The 18,065-nt window shown below is 46.3% G+C and overlaps 2 protein-coding genes across 9 annotated transcripts in view; both read right to left on the reverse strand.

Moving 5' to 3' along the window:
* Il34 (interleukin 34) overlaps window positions 1-4,959 on the reverse strand; it is a 64,575-nt gene extending 59,616 nt beyond the window's left edge. For 3 of the 6 annotated variants that reach the window (XM_087595012.1, XM_087595011.1, XM_087595010.1), the window contains exon 1: window positions 4,769-4,908. The gene's annotated coding sequence lies outside the window, so the exon portion shown is untranslated. 6 annotated transcript variants of the gene reach the window in all.
* Window positions 4,960-8,651: 3,692 nt separating this feature from the next.
* The window catches only part of Sf3b3 (splicing factor 3b, subunit 3), a 37,520-nt gene continuing 28,106 nt past the window's right edge, over window positions 8,652-18,065 (reverse strand). For 2 of the 3 annotated variants that reach the window (XM_087594212.1, XM_087594211.1), the window contains exons 18-26: window positions 16,332-16,506; window positions 14,765-14,970; window positions 14,514-14,670; window positions 13,155-13,280; window positions 12,263-12,475; window positions 11,676-11,774; window positions 10,698-10,841; window positions 10,125-10,229; window positions 8,936-9,476 (exon numbers count right to left, since the gene is read on the reverse strand). In XM_087594212.1, coding sequence (XP_087450338.1) covers window positions 9,336-9,476; window positions 10,125-10,229; window positions 10,698-10,841; window positions 11,676-11,774; window positions 12,263-12,475; window positions 13,155-13,280; window positions 14,514-14,670; window positions 14,765-14,970; window positions 16,332-16,506 — 1,366 coding nt within the window. In that variant the 3' untranslated portion in view covers window positions 8,936-9,335. 3 annotated transcript variants of the gene reach the window in all.

Consider the following 18,065-nt stretch of genomic DNA (forward strand, 5'->3'; position numbering starts at 1 on the left):
TTCAAGTCACCCATGTTCATAGTGGCTTTCTTCAGTATAGACAAAGACAAAGACAGAAGCAACTCAAGGGTCTGTGGACAGATGAAACATATGTGTATGCATATACATTACATATATGCATGCATATACATATACATGTTCATAGACATTACATATATGCATACATATATATTACATGTACACACAACACATACATATACACACATATGCATACATATATATGTATATGTATATACCATGTCTTTCAATTTGAAGAAGAAAACCCTGCCATATTCTACAACCAGGAGAAACCTTGAGAACTTTGCTAAGTGAAATGCACCACTATCGAGAGATTGCAACTTCAGTTAGAGGAGTGGTCAAGCCAGAAGTCGAAAGGTTATCAGCAGCTGGGGAGAGGGCCTGGAGACTTGTCTGGTGGTAGAATTTGGGTTTTGCAAGATCCCTGGCACAACAGTATGGGTGGGGAAGTGGGAGAGGGGAAATGCCTGCAGAGAGACACCAAGGACACAGGACAATGAAAGACAAGGAAGCAAGAGGGTGCTGGTTGTTGAGGATGAAGGAGGGTTGACAGCTGGGAGCAGAAGATGACTTAGAGGACATGTGAGTGGCCGGGCCAGACATGAGGCTGGGTTCTGGTTGCAGAATCTTAGGTCATAGTTCAACCTTTCTTGGGCTGTGAAAGCTGGTGGATAGATACCCTGGAAAGGTTTAAAGTTGGGGATGATCTTCCTCTGTAGCTGGCTAGAAGTCCCTATCTGTCTGACTTTTTAGGCTCATTACCAGAACCTTCCTAATTAAAGCCACGTCCCAACCCATGTACAACCCCCATCCTGGAGAGGGTCCCAGGGGCAGCCTGGCCCCTCCAGGCAGAGGCAGCAGTCCCTCTGGGCTGCCATTATATCTAGAGCAATCCTGGAAGCTTCAGGGGTAGGTTCCCAGGCCCAATACAGCTCAGGTCCCAAGAGATGCCTCACAGTTGAGGGACATGGCTCTCATACAGGCTCGCACGCATAACACAAGTACACAGAATTCCCTCAGGATTGTTCCAGGCCTGGGGCCAGAGTTCTCAAATTTCCAGAGTCTCTTCCAGATTTAAGGATCCAGATAGTATTTTCAGAAATGATGCCTCTTCCTCCCAAACCCAAGACAGGAAGCCTCAGGACAGTGAAGTCTCAGGGGCAAGGGTTTAGAGTAGAGACTGTAGCATCTATGGCTTCCAGAGATCTTCTACAGACTTCCCAGAGCTGTAAAACCCCTCCTTGTCCCAGGCTGTCATCTAAAGAGAATCATAGGCTCTGGCAGAGGGAGTAGAACCAGATCCCCCAAAGTCCCACGACCCACGTCTCAGGCCAGGCTTCCTTGTACCAGACATTAACCGAGTGAGGGCTCCCACTCTCAGCAGCTCTGCAGCAAAGCCTGAGATGGGGTAGAAGGCCAATCCATTCTAGGTCCCCAGTTCTGGCCCAGCCTTGGAAGCTGTCAGCACAGGATCTCAGTGCCTCCTTAAATCCTACCTACTCAAGTCAGGCCTGGCTCCCACTGTCCCATCTTGCGCTTTCCTCTGCCTATCCCTTTCCCTTGCCCAACTCGGAAGCTCACCAGAATTTGTCATTCATCCTAACCCTACTCTGCTAGCCACCACTGTCCCTGTTCCTTCCTCCTAGTCAGCTGCTTGCAGTCTTCAACACTGAGCTTTCCTCAAGACCCAGAGGACAGGGTCACTGTCCCCACTTTCCATACACAAGCTACATGCCTATCTCAAAGGCTGAAGAGCCCACTCCCCACCTTGGGTTCCCAATATACAACCAGCTTCTCCCATGAGTTTGTTGACTGAGAAAATAAGTGCGTTTTCCCACCTGTCTCTGTTGTTTGCTCTGGTACCTTCCTCAAACCTTTTGACAGAGACAGATGTTTACTTATGGTGGCTCATGCCAACTCTGCACAGGCGTCCACATTTCCTTATCACAGGCAAGGCACTGAGGTGTAGTGAGAGCCCATGGCCCGCCAGACCCAGCAAGTGGTGCAAAGTGCACCGGGATCCACCCAGCTTCATGGAGCCTCACTAGACGGCACCACATGTTTACCCTGCAATCCACCACAGCAGACCAGAAGCGATACCTACAGGCTTCCCAGGGTGTCTCACTGCTCCTTCTGGACCTCTTAGGACTGCGCTGTGGTAGGTGACTGAGGTGATGTGAGGGTTTGAATGAAATGTCTGTCTACCGTAAGTCTTGGGCATTTGCATACTTGATCCTGGTTGGTGGGAATATTAGAAAGGACTAGGAGCTGTGGTATAAGTAAAGTATGTCACTAGGGGCGGGCTCTGTTGTTTCTAGTTAGTGCGCTGTCTGCCTCGTGCCTGGGAGATCCAGATTTGTGCTCTCAGTTGCGACTCAGACCGTCTGCCACCACTCCTTTCATCCACCATTATAAATTCTAATACTCCAGAAGTACAAGCCCAGATAAATTCATTTTTAAATTGCTTTGGTCACAGTGTTTTATCACAGCAATAAAAAAGTAACTAAGACAGTCGTGACATTGCTAGTTTGAAGGGAGAGGAGGCCTGAGACTGGGAGGATCAACCAAGGAAGTTTGACATCCAGTCGTCTGTCCTCAGGACAGGCCAGGGATTAAAAAAAAAAAAAAAAAAGTCTAACAAAGTGGGCCAGTCCTTTTCAGCCTCCCGGTCTACACTGTTCAAAGGGCAGAGAACATGGCCTTCCTGGACCTTCTCATCCTGTTCAGCTTGGCCCAGGGAAAGTCCTGGGCTGGAAGAGCCCTTTGGATGCTTCTGAGGCATGAGATATACTAGAAGCTTCATTCACACCACCTCTGTTTCCCGATATTCTTTCTAACCTCGGTTTTATATTCGAATCAAGGTATTATGTCATTACCTTAGGTGAATCAGCCTGCTGTACACATACAAGCCAAGTTATTGCACACTGTGCCACGTCGGTCTCAATTCTTTCCTGGAAAATCCCCTGAGAGTAAAAGTCCCTACCTACCACACTGGAGTATCAGGGGACCAGAAATGAATAACTATGTCCTGTAATTCCCGAGAGGGAGCTAACCCATGTACACTATGAGCACTGTCACAAAAACGCCCTTGTCCTTCGCCCCAAGTATTTCTTCTGGGTGGAGAACAAGCTCTGGGGAGGAGGCAAAAAGAACAGCGAGGCTAAAAATGATCAAAAGAAGATGTTTTGACTGAGAAAACGAATCCATTTTTCTACCTGCCTCTGTTTGCTCTGGTACCTTCCCCGAAGCTTTGACAGAGACAGATGTTTATTTGTGGTGGCTCATGCCAACTCTGCACAGGCGTCCACATTTCTTAATCGAAAGCAAGGCACCCAAGGTGTAGTGAGAGCCCATGGCCGCCAGATCCAGCAGTGGTGCTAAGTGCACCGGGATCCGTCCAGCTCAGCCAAGGAGGCTCACTATGCTGCACCGCATGTTTACCCTGCAATCCACCGCAGCAAGCTGTGGTGTGGGGACCAGGAGAAGAACCCACAGGCTTCCGGGGTGTCTCGATGCTCCTCTGAGACCTCCTAGGTTTATGCTGTGGAAGGTGGCTGAGGTGGTGTGGTGGTTTGAATATGTTGAATATGTTTATGTTCACAGCTCTCTACGGAAGCTGAGCTGCTGGTTGCAAAAACATCTACAAACAACTGAACTTCACAGGGACCAAAGACATTCTGAGAAGAGTTTGTTAATGTGGCAAATACCACATAGATGGTTAAAATAATGGTTACTGCCAGGTGGAGAGGTAGACACAGGCAGAGTTTGAAGCTAGCCTGGGCTACATAGCAAGTTCCAGGGCAGCCAGGGCTACACAGTAAGACCCTGTTTAATACAAGGGAAAAAAAGCAGCAAAATGTAAAAGTAGAAGCACTTTATTATAATTTCAGAAATACTGGCTCATCTATGCCTCCCACCCGTGTGTGTGGTGTGTGTGTGTGTGTGTGTGTGTGTGTGTGTGTGTGTGTGTGTTGCAATGCAGAGGCCAGAGAAACATTTTATGCGCCATTCCTTAGTCACTGCCCACCTTTGAGACAGGGTCTCTCATTGACTTGGAACTAGCCAAGCAGGCTTGACTGCCCAGTCAGCAAGCTACAAGGATTTGCCTGTCCCCACCTCCCCATGCTACCATGCCCAGTGTTTCTTCACACAGGTTTTAGGGAAAAACTCAGGTCCTCAGCACCTTGCAAACATTTTACTGACACCTCTCTCCCCAGCCTTGTTCTTTCCTTTCTTTCTTTTTTTTAAATTTTTTTGAGGCTGGGCTTGAACTTGCTAAGTAGCCAAGGATGACTAACCCTCCCACCTCCACCTCTCACGTGCTGAGATTACGGGATTGCCTCACCACGCCAGCTAGCCTCAATTAAGCTTTAACAAGGAGGTTCATACAAGTAATAATTCACACACATGGCATAACAAGGTGTAAAGACCTTCCTGCAGTTCCAGGAAGCCAAAAACAATACAGAGAGTGCATTTGCCAACGACAAAACACGGACGGAAACACAGGTAAGTCAATTTGATAGCTATATGGCTCTGTTTTTCCTCCTGCAAGGCTGTGAAAGCAAAGGTTAAAAAAAACAAAACAAAAAAACCGTAGCAGAGATCATACCATTTCAGAGCTTCTTAGCCAGCACCTTGTCGACTGTGCTCAAGTCTCTCTGGCTGTTAAATCGATGAGGGAAAGGTATTCATCAGAGACAGCAAAGGCGAAGGAGCCACCTTGTAAAAGAAAACCATCAGTTCTGCTTACCTGCCAGGCGGTGGGCTTCTCCCAGTTGCTGGAAGCTTTATGCAGCTCAAGGCCTGGAGCAGGTGCCTTGGGGCTGTGGCAGTAAATGCTACGTGGGACAGGCTGTCGTGGCCCCTCAGCCCACGGTCTTCTCAGAGGGCGGGGAATGCAAGCTACAGCAGCTCAGATTTGATTCTGGAACCGGAACCAGCAAGGGCAGGGTGGGGCGGGGCTATGTGGCCCCAGCCTGTCTTGGAGTGTGGAGTAGGAGGGAGCCTCAAACATAGCCAAGGCAAGGGGACTGCCCTGAGGGTGAATATGGGGTGTCTTTAGAATCTGGGGGTATCTTTAGTTTCTATGTAGGTTGGACTGGTTTTTAGGGAAAAATTCCAGGCCCTCTCCTGAATACCTGGAGTCTTTCATGACAAAATTGAATACGAATACAGCTGATGCTTGGGCCTAGAAGAGGTTGGTTTTTTTCTTTTTTTTGGGGGGGGGGCAGTTAACCCATCTACAGGCAGACCTGAGCGCAGGGAGGTGGTTTACCCAAGAATGCACATGGCTGGTTACTGAGGTCTAACCACAAGCCTGAGACAACCCTCATGGTAACTTCTGGAGGCTGAGCCACGCCTGCAGACACAGACACTTACTTTCCTGGTAATGGTGACGAGTCCCCAAGCAACTGGGACAGCACCTCTTTCTTCCACAAGTTTCTTTATTGCATACACAATGTTCTGCATGTATATCTGTATGACCGGTACCAGATCTCATTACAGATGGCTGTGAACCACCATGTGGTTGCTGGGAATTGAACTCAGGACCTCTGGAAGAGCAGTCAGTGCTCTTAACCACTGAGCCATCTCTCCAGCCCTCTTCGCCAAGTTTTTATAGCAAACTTTTTTTTTCCTAAATAGGATCTCAATGTAGCCCAGGCTAGCTTCAAACTAGTCTACGGTTTTACTTTATAGTGTAATGCTCATAGGTGTGTGCCACCACTCTTCTCTAATTTTATGACTGATTTTGGAGTAGCTACGGGTGGTGATCCCCATCCCCCAGAGGGTCCTTCTTTCATCTCCCCACCGCTAGACACTGCAATGGTGGTGGTGGGTGTTTTGAAAGCATCGTTATCAATAAGAGAGGTAGACTCGATTTCCTCAACTTGAAAACAGCCTCTCTCAGTAAGGGCCACTCAAGTGACTCCACAAAGCTGGCCTGGACACAAGGGCTTGCCCTATTCTAAATGCTAATGAATGGTGGTGTTCGAGAAAGGCTTTCTTAATTAGATTGAGAAAACTGGATTCCCTGAACTGCAGGAAGACAATGTGCCCACACTGGTATGCACCCAGCGAATTCTCTCCACCTCCACATCCCCTCGCTGTGCTCGGACCACACCAGGCCCTGCACAAAAGCTCTGCCAAGGCTGTTCTGTCATGCAGAAGATACCACTGTGTCCTCTTCAGAGGTGACCTGGTGTGATGAGCTTCCTCCAAGTGCTCGATTTACAGGCTGGCGGTTCAGGATGAAGATGGTCAGGTCTTGCTGAGCCTAGGCCTCTCGGACTATCCTCACGACCGTCAACACTCCTGCTACCACAGCCACACTCGAGTTATCAGACTCCACTGTCCAGTGCTTTTCCACAGATTTGTCACACGGCCTCTAGCAGATGTTCCTCAAGGCTTCATGAGTAAAGCTGCCTTCTCTAGTTAGCATTGGCCAGAATCCCCAGTGTGTCTCTCTGACAGCACCAGTCCCTGGAACCCACAGCAAATATTAGTGCTTGTCTCTACTCCCATGTATCATACACACACATTATTACGACCATTCAAAAGGAGACTATGACTCTCCCCAAACCTTATCAAAAGCAACTCTTGGACTGGTGAGCTGTTAAGTCAGTAAATGCACTTGCTGCCAAGCCTGAAAACCTGTTTGATCTGAAAGTGCCACACGGAGGAAATTACGCACATGTCTATATATGCCCACTAAATTGAAAACAAAACAAAACAAAAAACCCAACAAGTAAAATCTCAACAATTTGCCTCTCAGAAGGGGCTATGCCTGCTGTGTGGGTCTATGGGTTGCAAATAGGAGAGCCAGGCAAGGGCCAGAACCAGAGGCAGGCAGGCTACCTCTGGATTCTGACAGGGTCTGAAGACAGCCCTTCAGCCAAGGTGAATGTTCGTTCATCTGTCTCTTTTCTAAAACTGTAACTTCCAAATTCAACTTTTTGTTTTGCTTTGAACAAACCCTTAGTCACAGCTAGTGAGGATCACTTCCATCAGACTTAGAAATACTCAAAAGCAAGGTTTCTGGGTAGGCACCGGGTGCCTACTCTGATCTCGAGTCCTATGTTGGGGCTGGGTTAAGAGCCATGGTGATGGGTTTCTTCTCATCTCCTAATGTGAAACATGGGTGGCCTAGCCAGCTTTTAGACTTGGGATATCCTGGTTTTTCCTGTAAGTTCCCAAGCCTTTTTAATCTAAGGAAATCAGACAGGCCCAAGGCTTCACTACATTGGCCACCATACTGAGTGGGAGACTGTCAGGTTATCAACACCCTCCTCCTACCTAGGGATAGAACAGACTAAGAGTAGAGCTGGTATTTACAAACTCTTCCCGTGTCCAGCTTTTTAAGTTTCCCAAGAAACAGACCTACTGGCTTGTGTGGTTTTCAGTTCACTAGAACTCAGGTCCCCAAATATAAAAACCAACAGCCAAGTTTAAGTGTTTGCTGAATCGCTACCATGTGCCCCACACTAAGCTATCTCCTCCCCCACAGCATTTTTCAAGAGATTAATTTTAAGCATGCATAAACTTAAAATATACACACATACAGTATTTCATATGTAGATGAGCAACTGGGTGACTCATGCAAGCCAACACAGCATTTCCACTTTGAATAGAAAACAGAACCAAGGAATTAACAGATTCTGAAAGCCGGGTGGATGAAAAAAATACCTCAAGTGTTTCTGGCTCTCAAGACGGGCTGGGATCTGTGAGAGCGGCCAACATCCTGGATATCAGCCCTCTCTCCCTGTGAGCCAGCAGAACATTCCCAGCTCTAGCAGCTGTCCTGCTAGCAATCCATTTACACAAACCAAAAACAGCAACATTCCAGGCACAGTCCAGCTTGAACCCCCTCCCCATAGGAATGCTATTCTTGGCAAGAGATCTTCCGAAGGAAGCCACATCTGCAAACCCTCTGCCCGGTGAGGTCAGGGGAAAGCTGAGGCAGCTGAGATCGGTGAGCTGTTAGATCTAAGTAGCAGGGGATTTACAGAGGGAGGAGCAAAGCAATGACTCAGGGTCCCGAGGTGACAGAGCCTCCTTTTCTCAGTCCCCGATAGTCTCTGTGAGGTCTAATAAGGCTAAGGTAGCTCCCTATTTACCTGCTCGCTCAATTCACCCAAAGAGACATGGTGGAGCCCTTAAACAAGTGATGCAGCCTCACTTACGGTTACAAACTTCTTGCAAGTTCGTGTGTATGTTTTAAACTGGGTCTCACTGTATATTCCTAGCTGACCTGGAACTCAAAGGTCTGCCTGTGTTTGTTTATAAGTGCTGGGATTAAAAGCAACTTTATTAATTATGAAGACCAGTGGAGACCTGGGGCAATCTCTAGGTTCAATGTGCTAAAGAGCTACCTTAAAGATTAGGGCTTCCCATAAAGCCAGCCAGGAGGAACTTCTAATTATGTCACGGACAATTCTGGCCAGAACGATGGTGGTCAGTCCTTCCTTATATGCCTGCCATCAGTCTACCCTCCTGTGTCCTGGGCTGTGGACACTCTCCTCCAGGCCTCCGTGTGACTATCTCCAGGCTAGGTTAGAATGAAGGCGCATCTGTCCCTGGTCACTCTGCCCCAAACCTCAGGAGTCACTTAATCAAGCACTGTGAAGTCAGACTCCTTAACTGGGAATTGTGCCAAATTTAATATTCTAAGATTTCACAGTGGTAAAAACCTGAGGGGGAGGGAAGCAGCCCCTTCAACATCCATGAGTAGTGGGGTGAGCTCATGTTCTACCTCCACAGCAAAGAACCAAGACATGCTAAGAAACCACTAGAGCCATGATGTAAAGAACCAAGAAGTAAAAGATCCAATTATTGTTCTAATCTGGGCTCAAGCCTCTCTCCAGAATTCTCATCCCCAGGAAAGAACTAAGAAACAACAAAAAACTACAGGCATGCTGGACACCTTAAAAACTAGTTTTATATATCCAGGAGGGTTCAGAGGGCAGGGCTGAGCCACACTGCAACACCTTAGCCTGTCTCCCTCCGCCTTACAAAGCAACATTGTACAAAACTGTATTTACAGGAAAACAAAATGAGAATTAAGAATGTGTACAAAAGTAGACAAGAGCCAGAAATCACACATGCAGGGGCGGCTTTGGGAATAAGGAATACGGAGTTCCACGCCGAAGCGCAGGGCCACACACTATGTGAAGGAGCAGACCCCAGTGCCAACTGAGGGGACCAGGCGTTCAGCTGCAGTCTTAAACGCTACACCACTTTCTCCTGCTGTGTGGCAAGAGCCAGACACCAGTGATGGAAACAAGAGGGGCTCTCTGGCGAGCCCCCCGACAACGATGGATTCAGAAAGCATAGCGGGTCCGAATATCCTCAAGCTTCTTGGACACTTCAGGTGGGGTTCGGTCCAGCTCTTCAGAGACATTTTTCTGCTTGTTGGGCTCCATGGAGTTGAACTGCTCACAAAGGTCTCCATCAATCACATTCTAAGACACGGAAGAGTCAGAGAGGGCAAAGTTAAGCAAGAGCGTCTAAGGTGAACCCCCACTCCCTTAGCCAGGGTTCAGAATGGCAAAACCCAGTGCAGTTTTTGTCTTTTGCCTTCTAGAAAGGATTATCACCAACCACATGTCCTTTATCAACCCATTCCTCAATGCTCAGTCACTAAGGGGGTCTGTGTGTGTGCATGCACATGAAATTTTAGGAAAAAAATCTATGCAATAGCTTATAATATCTTTTTTTAAAGATTTATTTATTTTATGTATATGAGTGCACTGTCTCTGTCTTCATGCACACCAGAAGAGGGCATTAGATCTCATTACAGATGGTCGTCAGCCACCATGTGGTTGCTGCGATTTGAACTTAGGACCTCTAGAAGAAGAATCAGTGCTCTAAACTACTGAACCATCTCTCCAGCCCAGCTTATAACATCTTAAATGTCATCAACACATTCATCATGAGTTTATACAGTTGTAATTTATGTTGCACAATAAATATCACTCATGGTCTATCTATTTAAGCGCTGAATTGAAGCATCACCATGTCCCATCAAAAACTATCTGAATCTTAAGAAACAAAGGCTGACAGAAAAGGTCAGTGAATGGGCAGGCACAGGATTCCTTTTTCCAAATTACCTTAACAGGGAAATAATAAGAACGAAAGCTGAGGTGGTCCCGTCCACAGAGAGGAGGATGCTCAGACCGCAGGTGCATCTCAACATGCTGGAAAAAGTCGTGGTCCTAACAGAAGAAACAGATTCTGTCTCTAAGAAAGAAGTAATTTACAGAACAAAGTACATACAAGAGCCAGGATCTTATTACAGACCTCAGTCTGGCCTTCAACTTGAAATCCTCTTGACAGTAGTCCACTTAGTGTGGGATTATACCTAATTGCCACCATACCCAACTCCAAGCCACTGATTCTTGGCAGGCAAATGTCCCACCAGACAGCAATCCCAGACCACCATTCTCAGTCTGTGGACTGCTACTTTGATGCTTTGGGATCAGAATATAACCCTGTACTTATACCATGGTATGCAAGACCTTCCTAAAAGAACTCAAGATTCTGTTTTCTAGGTACCTTAACTGTTACTTTATACAGTTTCTAGAAAGCTCCTAATTATAAGTAAAGGCTTGCTATCCTAGGCAGATTCAACACCAAGAAACAATCTGAGGAAAATCAAAGTAAGGGCAACGTGGGTACTCAACCTCATGAGACGTGAAAGGGACAAGGATGCCAATTCCTCCAGATAAAGTGGTATAGACAAGTGATTCTGAGCCTCCAGGGATCAGTGTGGTCTTCTGCAACGACAGCACTGTCTCCCCAACGTGGTAGTTCATGATGACCTCTGCCTGCAAATCAAAAACAGTTTGGCAACTTTGCCTTTCACTTCTCTTTCCCCTGCCCTGGAGAGATGGAACCCTGGGCCTCAGGCATGAACGCCAGGCTCTCCACCAACTGAGCCACACACAGCCCAGAACCACTCACCAGCTTTTAAAACCCAAAACTTATGGAAATCTAAAGATGCTTTCATTTTCTTCATCACTTAGAGCTTTGTGTTTCAAAACACGCAGAGTTCAAACATTTCTAATAATTACTTCCTATGGAAAAACCTCTTTAGACATGCCTATATAGCATTTAGGTGGCTAAGGCCTGGGTCATACAGCAAATTTCAGAATAATCTGATATTGGGATTCTATCTTTAAAAAAAGGGAACCACCTAGGAAGCGCAAGGCCCTGGGTTCGGTCCCCAGCTCCGGAAAAAAAAAAAAGGGAACCATACAGGGACTGGCAGTATTGGGAGGTGTGGCCTTGTTGGTGGAAGTGTTAGTAGGGGATGGGCTTTGAGGTATCAGAAACCCAAGGTCACACACAGGGTGGCATTCTCTTTCTGCTGCCTGGGGACCCTGAAGTAGAACTCTCAGCACCATACCTAACTGAGTGCCGCCATGCTTCCTGCCATGATGAAAATGAACTAAACCTCTGAAACTATAAGCCAGCCCCAGTTAAATGTTTTCCTTTATGAGTTACTGTGGTCGTAGTGCCTCTCCACAGCAACAGAAATCCTAAGATAGGTGCTATAAACACCTTATGAAAATCTCAGTATCTGTGTATTACAGGTAAAGGAGCACACACAAGGGGGCACTTGTTAATAATGGCCCTTTTGGTCCTTTCTGCAATCTTACCTTCTGTGAAGCCCCATTGAGCAAGCCCCGGTCCCACAGGGCTTTGTTTCCAGTGGGATCTTCATCCACCTCATCGTTGGTGTTAGGTGGGAGCCTCACCTAAAAAAAAGGGATACAATCTTAGACTGAGTCCCATGGAAGATTACACTACTCACCAAGAATTATGTTTGCCCTGGGTCTTGGCAAGCAACCTACACAGGGGCTTGAGCCTGTCTTCTGCTGTTTAAGTGAGAAGCCACAGAGAATAAACCACAGACAAGGGCCCATCACTGCCAAGAGCAAAGACAGACCAGAGAATGAGTGAGAAATGAGGCTGGGCTGAAAACCACCCATCATCACGGACTCTTGTTCTATGAACAAGATGAAGGTGAACCAGGCCCTGAGGGATTTCCAAGAGAGGTAGGATGGCTTAAACATAAAGATTTACTGAGGAGTTGGGCCTGACTGAGCAGGATCGAATCTTACACCTGTACTGACTTTTCATGTTAGAGAATATAACCCTTACTCCATTGTTTAACCACCCCACAAACTGAGGCAGCTTTCCCATCCATATGTCACGGTCACCCAAAGAACCAACATCAACTCACCACACAAATGTTGCCAAACTTGTCTGCCCCAGCCACAGTATCATAGTCGAGAAGGCTGGCAGTGGTGACCCATCTGGGATAGGTGTCATCAGCAAAGATAATGAGCTGGTTCTCATTACGCTTGTAGCGAACCCAGATGAAACTTTCCTGGACATCAGACACGATTACCCTGTGACCAATTGTCTGGATCCCTGATATGTAGTTGGCAATATGCTACAGAAAACAAAATTGGCAATCTTTGTGATCCTTGAATTCAGAATCTAAAAGCCCAGCTTTACCTAACCACAATACACCAAGTGCATACATCAAAGAACATCAATCTATAGTAAGCACTGAAGATTATGAGTTATTTTGGGAGTAAGGGTGGAATGGGGTTCTGGAGTTCTAAGCACAGGGTTGTATGCATGTTGGGCAAATGCTCTACCACTGAGCTACAACCCCAGTCCTTACTTGGCTTAAATTTTTTTTTTTAATTGTGCATTCCATGTACACATGGAGATCAGAGAATGACTTTTAGGTCAGCTTTCTCCTTCCACTTTGTAGGTCCCAGGAATCCAACACAAGTCATCAAGGTTGGTGGCAAGTGCCTTAAGCTGATGATCCATCTTGTGTATCTTGTTTGGCTCTGAGAGAGAGCATCCATGTGGCCCAGGCCAGCCTTGAACTCCTGCTGACTGGGCTTCCTCAGTGCTTGGACAATGGGAATTCACTGGTACACCTATAGAAGCTACTTTTTTGAATAGTGGAAATAAATTCCTTCTAAGTCAGGATAGGAAGCTCTTTTGGAGGAGCTAAGAACAAAGAACTGAGATTACCTACTGCCTTTCCGAGACACTCATAATACGATTTTAAGGACTGGTGCTGTGAATATGCCCCATAACAGCACATTTACCTTATTCTCACACTTTCGAAGTAACTTCTTCTTCCCCAGGTCATAGACTCGTAAAAGTTTCCCCACACCAATCAGTACCCTCCCCTGGAATGGGGCAATGGCAGCAGGGACTTCTTCCACTGGAGTCTGTGAAAAGAACATAATGGCAGCTTTCAGCCACTCACCAGACCCTGGACATAGAACTATGTAAGCATAAACCAGAAGACAGGCAGCAAACCATACTCACTCTGCTCACCATACAAATAAACTGCAAATGCAACAAGTAATCCCTACAAAGCAATGCACTGGAGTAAGTAGGTCCCCAGCAAGAAATGCCTCCAAAGAGAAGCTTTCCCAGTGCTGTGGAATGCTGTTCAAGCCTGTACTAGTTACTAACACACAACACGAGGAAGAACAGCAAAGCCCTAACATCCAAGAAGCAACCGAGGCCTGCGGAGGAACGAGAAAAACTATACCGAAAAGTGACATCGTAGTTCTAAGGAAGAGATGCCTAGCATAAAGAGTGTGATATACTCTATTCCCAAGAGGAAGCAGGCAGATGTAGGTACTGTCAGAATAGAGGACAGAACATAAAATAGCCCTTTAAAAAAGTACACTGTAGGGGGGCCGGAGGGATGGCTCAGTGGTTAAGAGTACTGACCACTTTTCTAGAGGTCCTGAGTTTAATTCCCAGCAACCACATGGTGGCTCACAACCATTTGTAATGAGACCCAATGACCTCTTCTAGTATTGAGGACATCGAGTATACTCAGATATGTCAATAAAAATCTTAAAATTGTATTTTACATTGTAGTAAAATAGAAACAACAAAACCCTACATTTTAGAGTGTATGCTTCAGGGGTATTAAATGTATTTACACTGCCCAGTGATCACAGAATGCTGTTCTCCCAAAATGAAACTGTTCCTATTAAATACTAACTTCCTGACATGCTAATTCTTTAACTGCTTAGTAACACAGTAAACAAGGGACCAGCTCACCGCGTGCCTCTTAACATTGAAAGTGGTGAGAACATGGCTTCCTGCGCCAGGCACAGAAACCTCACTAAAGCATGAAGGTCTTAGTAAGTTCTCTATCCTACACAAAGATGATTTCGAGTCAACAAACTAGTCTATAAAAGACAAGCTCAACATGGTGGTGTAATCCCAACACTCAGAAGGCAGAGAGGTAAGATCATTCTTGAGCTCAAGGCCAGCCTGATCCATAAAGCAAGTTACATAGCCAACACTAAGTCAGATGGCCTCATAAACACACACACACACACACACACACACACACACACACACACACACACACACACACCCACCAAATAAGACCCGATCCAGAAGTTTTGTGCAAGAGAACCGAAGTTTGTTCTTACCTTGTGCAAAAACTCCAACTTTTCCCCATTGTTCACAAGCTTGTATGTATACACAAAGCCCCCTGCCACAGACCGAGGGCTCAGGATCAAGTCCTTAGCAACACCAACCAGCACATACCAGTCTTCACCAGTGTTGGAGAACCTACACACTGCCACACTAAAAATAGACCAAGAAGGAAAAGCCAGGATCAGTCAAAATGCCAAGAACCCTGCTCACATCACCAAACCCCCAACTGACCTCAGGCCCTTACCTAAAGGCTGCCTCATTCTGCTCCAGCTGGACAAGGTCTAGTGTATTCCCCTGGATAGGGTTCATTACCCGAATCACAGAGGCCCACTGCCCATTGCCAGCCTTGGGAGCTCCGAAAATGGATTCTGGGAGGTTTTCATTGAGGAACGCGGCTGCCATCTCTGCAGCCAGCTCCCGTTCATCCTCCCCTGCTGCTTCTACCATTTCCTAAATTCAAAACGCAAGAGCAGGTGAGAAATGTGAAGTAGCAGCAAAGAGGACTGTTGGCGAGCACCAGGGTTCCCTCAAACAGAGATTCTGAAGGAAGGGCCTCGAGACAGCTCCACAGGTAGAGAGAGGACTTGTGGCCCGACAGGTATCAGCCTCAACAAAAGTGCAGCAGACAGTGTTCAAGTCAAACAGACACACAATTTAAAAGGAAAAAAAAAAAAAAAAGATTCAAGGGAGAAATGTAAAATAAAGAGATCACTAAAAGGAAAATAAAAACCCAGCAGCAACAACAACAACAACCCCCCCAAAACCCTAGCAGTTGTAGTGGGGGGGGGGGTGCACAAAACTCAGAAGTGAAAACCTGGCTCATTCATACAGTGCCCCCGGGTTTCCCTGGCTACGACTACTTGTCTTAGACTAGATATGGTTTCTACATGCTTGGTGCTAGTTGGTTTTTGCTGGCAAACAGTTTTTGGATGAGCTGGTGCTGAGGGAAAACTGAAAGCTGTGCGGTTGGGCTCAAATCAAGGCATCACGTAACACCCTATTGTGGGAGTTCAAGGACTAGAGAACAGTTAGTTCCACAGAGGGAACTGAATTCTGAGTAACCAGGCCACAAAAAAGCCTGTCAAAGGGAGAACAGGGCAAAGAACTTGGCTTGAAGTCCTGCAAAGGGGCTGGTTTATCCTTGTAGCTTTAGGGTCCAACCCACTTTACCTTTGTTTTTCCAAAAGGTCCTAGGAATCTAACCTGGAGCTTTGCGCATGCTGGTCACGAATAATACCACTGTGCTTTAAAACTAACAAAGGCAGCCAAGTGTGGTTGCGTACACCTTTAATCCCAACACTCCAGGGGTAGAGGCAGGCAAATCCCTGTAAAGTTCAAGGCCATTGTGGTCTACATAGTGGATAGCAAAATGTCTCAAAAAACAAAGACTATGGCTATTATGTGTGGCAGTGCACTTGGAAAGCTGGGAGCAGCAGGATCATTAAGAGTTCCTGGAGAGGGCTGGAGAGATGGCTCAGCGGTTAAGAGCACCCGACTGCTCTTCCAGAGGTCATGAGTTCAATTCCCAGCAACCACATGGTGGCTCACAACCATCTGTAAAGAGATCTGATGCCCCCTTCTGGTGTATCTGGAGACAGCTACAGTGTACTTATATATAATAAATAAAATAAATCTTTAAAAAAAAAAAAGAGTTCCTGGAGAGCCAGGGTTATGGTCTGAGACCACTATCTCCAAAGCAGTGTGGATGTGGCAGGGAGAAGAGAATTAGACAAGTTTTAGATTTAAACTTTTCTAAACAACTTTATAGACAAGCCTTTTGAAACTACCCCTTTCAAGGTGAGAGTAATTACCTCAGCCATCTGCTGCTTTCTCTGAGCTTTTGTAGCCTCAGTGTAGGCATTGTGATCCGTCTCTATGATGATAAGGTTGTTACTCTCAGGGTGGATGACAAACTTCCTGGGTGTGTACTGCAAAGGAAAGGCCACTTGATTGAAGACAGCGCCAAGCTTCTCTAGTGCCAAAATCCTACGGCAATAAGCAAAGGAGTTAGAGAACACTGCTCGCTCAGCTTAGGAATCCATGAAATCAAGCATGATCAGGCACAGAAAACAGGAAACAACTGTCTATGCTTAAAGGACCACACACCAAAGGAAGGAGAGCCATGAAGAGTCCCTCTTCAGCAGCGCATCCCACTTCTACTGAACTTGCGCCTTCACTCCTGAACACAGCGAACTGTAGAACCTTATTGTTCTATAGCCAGTGTGACAATATGAAGTTCAGGGGCCATGGAGAAGGTTCAGTTGGTAGAGTCTTTGTATGGAACCATGATGACCCCAGTTACGGACCCTAAAACCCATTTAAAAGGAGGGTGCACTGGGTTCGGTCCCCAGCTCCGAAAAAAAAAAAAGGAGGGCGCAGCAGTCAGCAGGCCCTGTAATCCCTGTGCTAAGGAAAAGAGACAGGAGGATCTCTGGGGTTTGATGATAGTCAGTTTAGCTAATTCACAAACTATTTTCAGTGAGAGATCCTGCCTCAAAAAATAGGGATGAGTGTTTTATCTCTCCAGTTGGTTTCGTGAACCTGGGAGAGTAGGGCCTAAAAATGAGGCTAAACTCTCATTGAATAGCCAACTTGATTCTGAGCATCACCATTTTATACCCTGAAGCTTCAGAGTCACATGAGTATTTAATCACAAGGACAAGCCATACATGGCAAAAACCCAGAGAAACACGAATCACAACTCCAGTCAAACTCTGCCACACCTGGAAGGAACACAGTACATTCCTAGAACTCTGTGTTCTGAAGAAACTGAGGGCAGACTCTTTGTTTTCTTGGAGTTTTTTCACAAGCACCAGAATTTTCACGACTCTATTCTTGGACTGCATTAAAAAAAAAAACTTGGGGCTGGGGATTTGGCTCAGTGGTAGAGCGCTTACCTAGGAAGCGCAAGGCCCTGGGTTCGGTCCCCAGCTCCGAAAAAAAAAAAAAAAAATTACTTATTTTATGTATACAAGTACACTGTCGCTGTCTTCAGACACACCAGTAGATGTGTTACAGATGGTTGTGAGCCACCATGTGGTTGCTGGGAATTGAACTTAGGTTCTCTAGAAGAGCAGTCAGTGCTCATAACCACTGAGCCATCTCTCCAGCTTTGGACTACAACTGATGAAGGCACATTTGAACATGTTGGAAACGCCCAATTCCACCTTTAACATCCACAGTTCAGTAACTACAACTTCAGTACGCTACAGTGGCCACTAAATGCGACACATTTCCACTGTCACAAGTTGGGTATTCTCGCTCTGTGCCGCACCACTTTATAAACAGTGCCTTCACCATTCCTATCCTCTATTCCACCCTCGTTCAGAGGCAGCCTCCCTCCATATATTGCCCCACAATAAGCCTCTCACATGAGGTTTTTTTTTTACATGGCCTGACTTTGTGGTGTGTGTTCTTTGGCCCCAATCCACCAAGGCACACTTCCTTCTGCCACAAAACCCTAACATTGGTGAAACCCTAATGTTGGTGTCATGTAACTTGGTTGGTAGGTTATCTTGGTGCCTTCATGTTTTCCCCTTGGGAAT

This window comes from Rattus norvegicus, chromosome 19 (assembly GCF_021556685.1).
Source record: "Rattus norvegicus strain SHRSP/BbbUtx chromosome 19, alternate assembly SHRSP_T2T, whole genome shotgun sequence".
Lineage (NCBI taxonomy): Eukaryota > Metazoa > Chordata > Mammalia > Rodentia > Muridae > Rattus > Rattus norvegicus.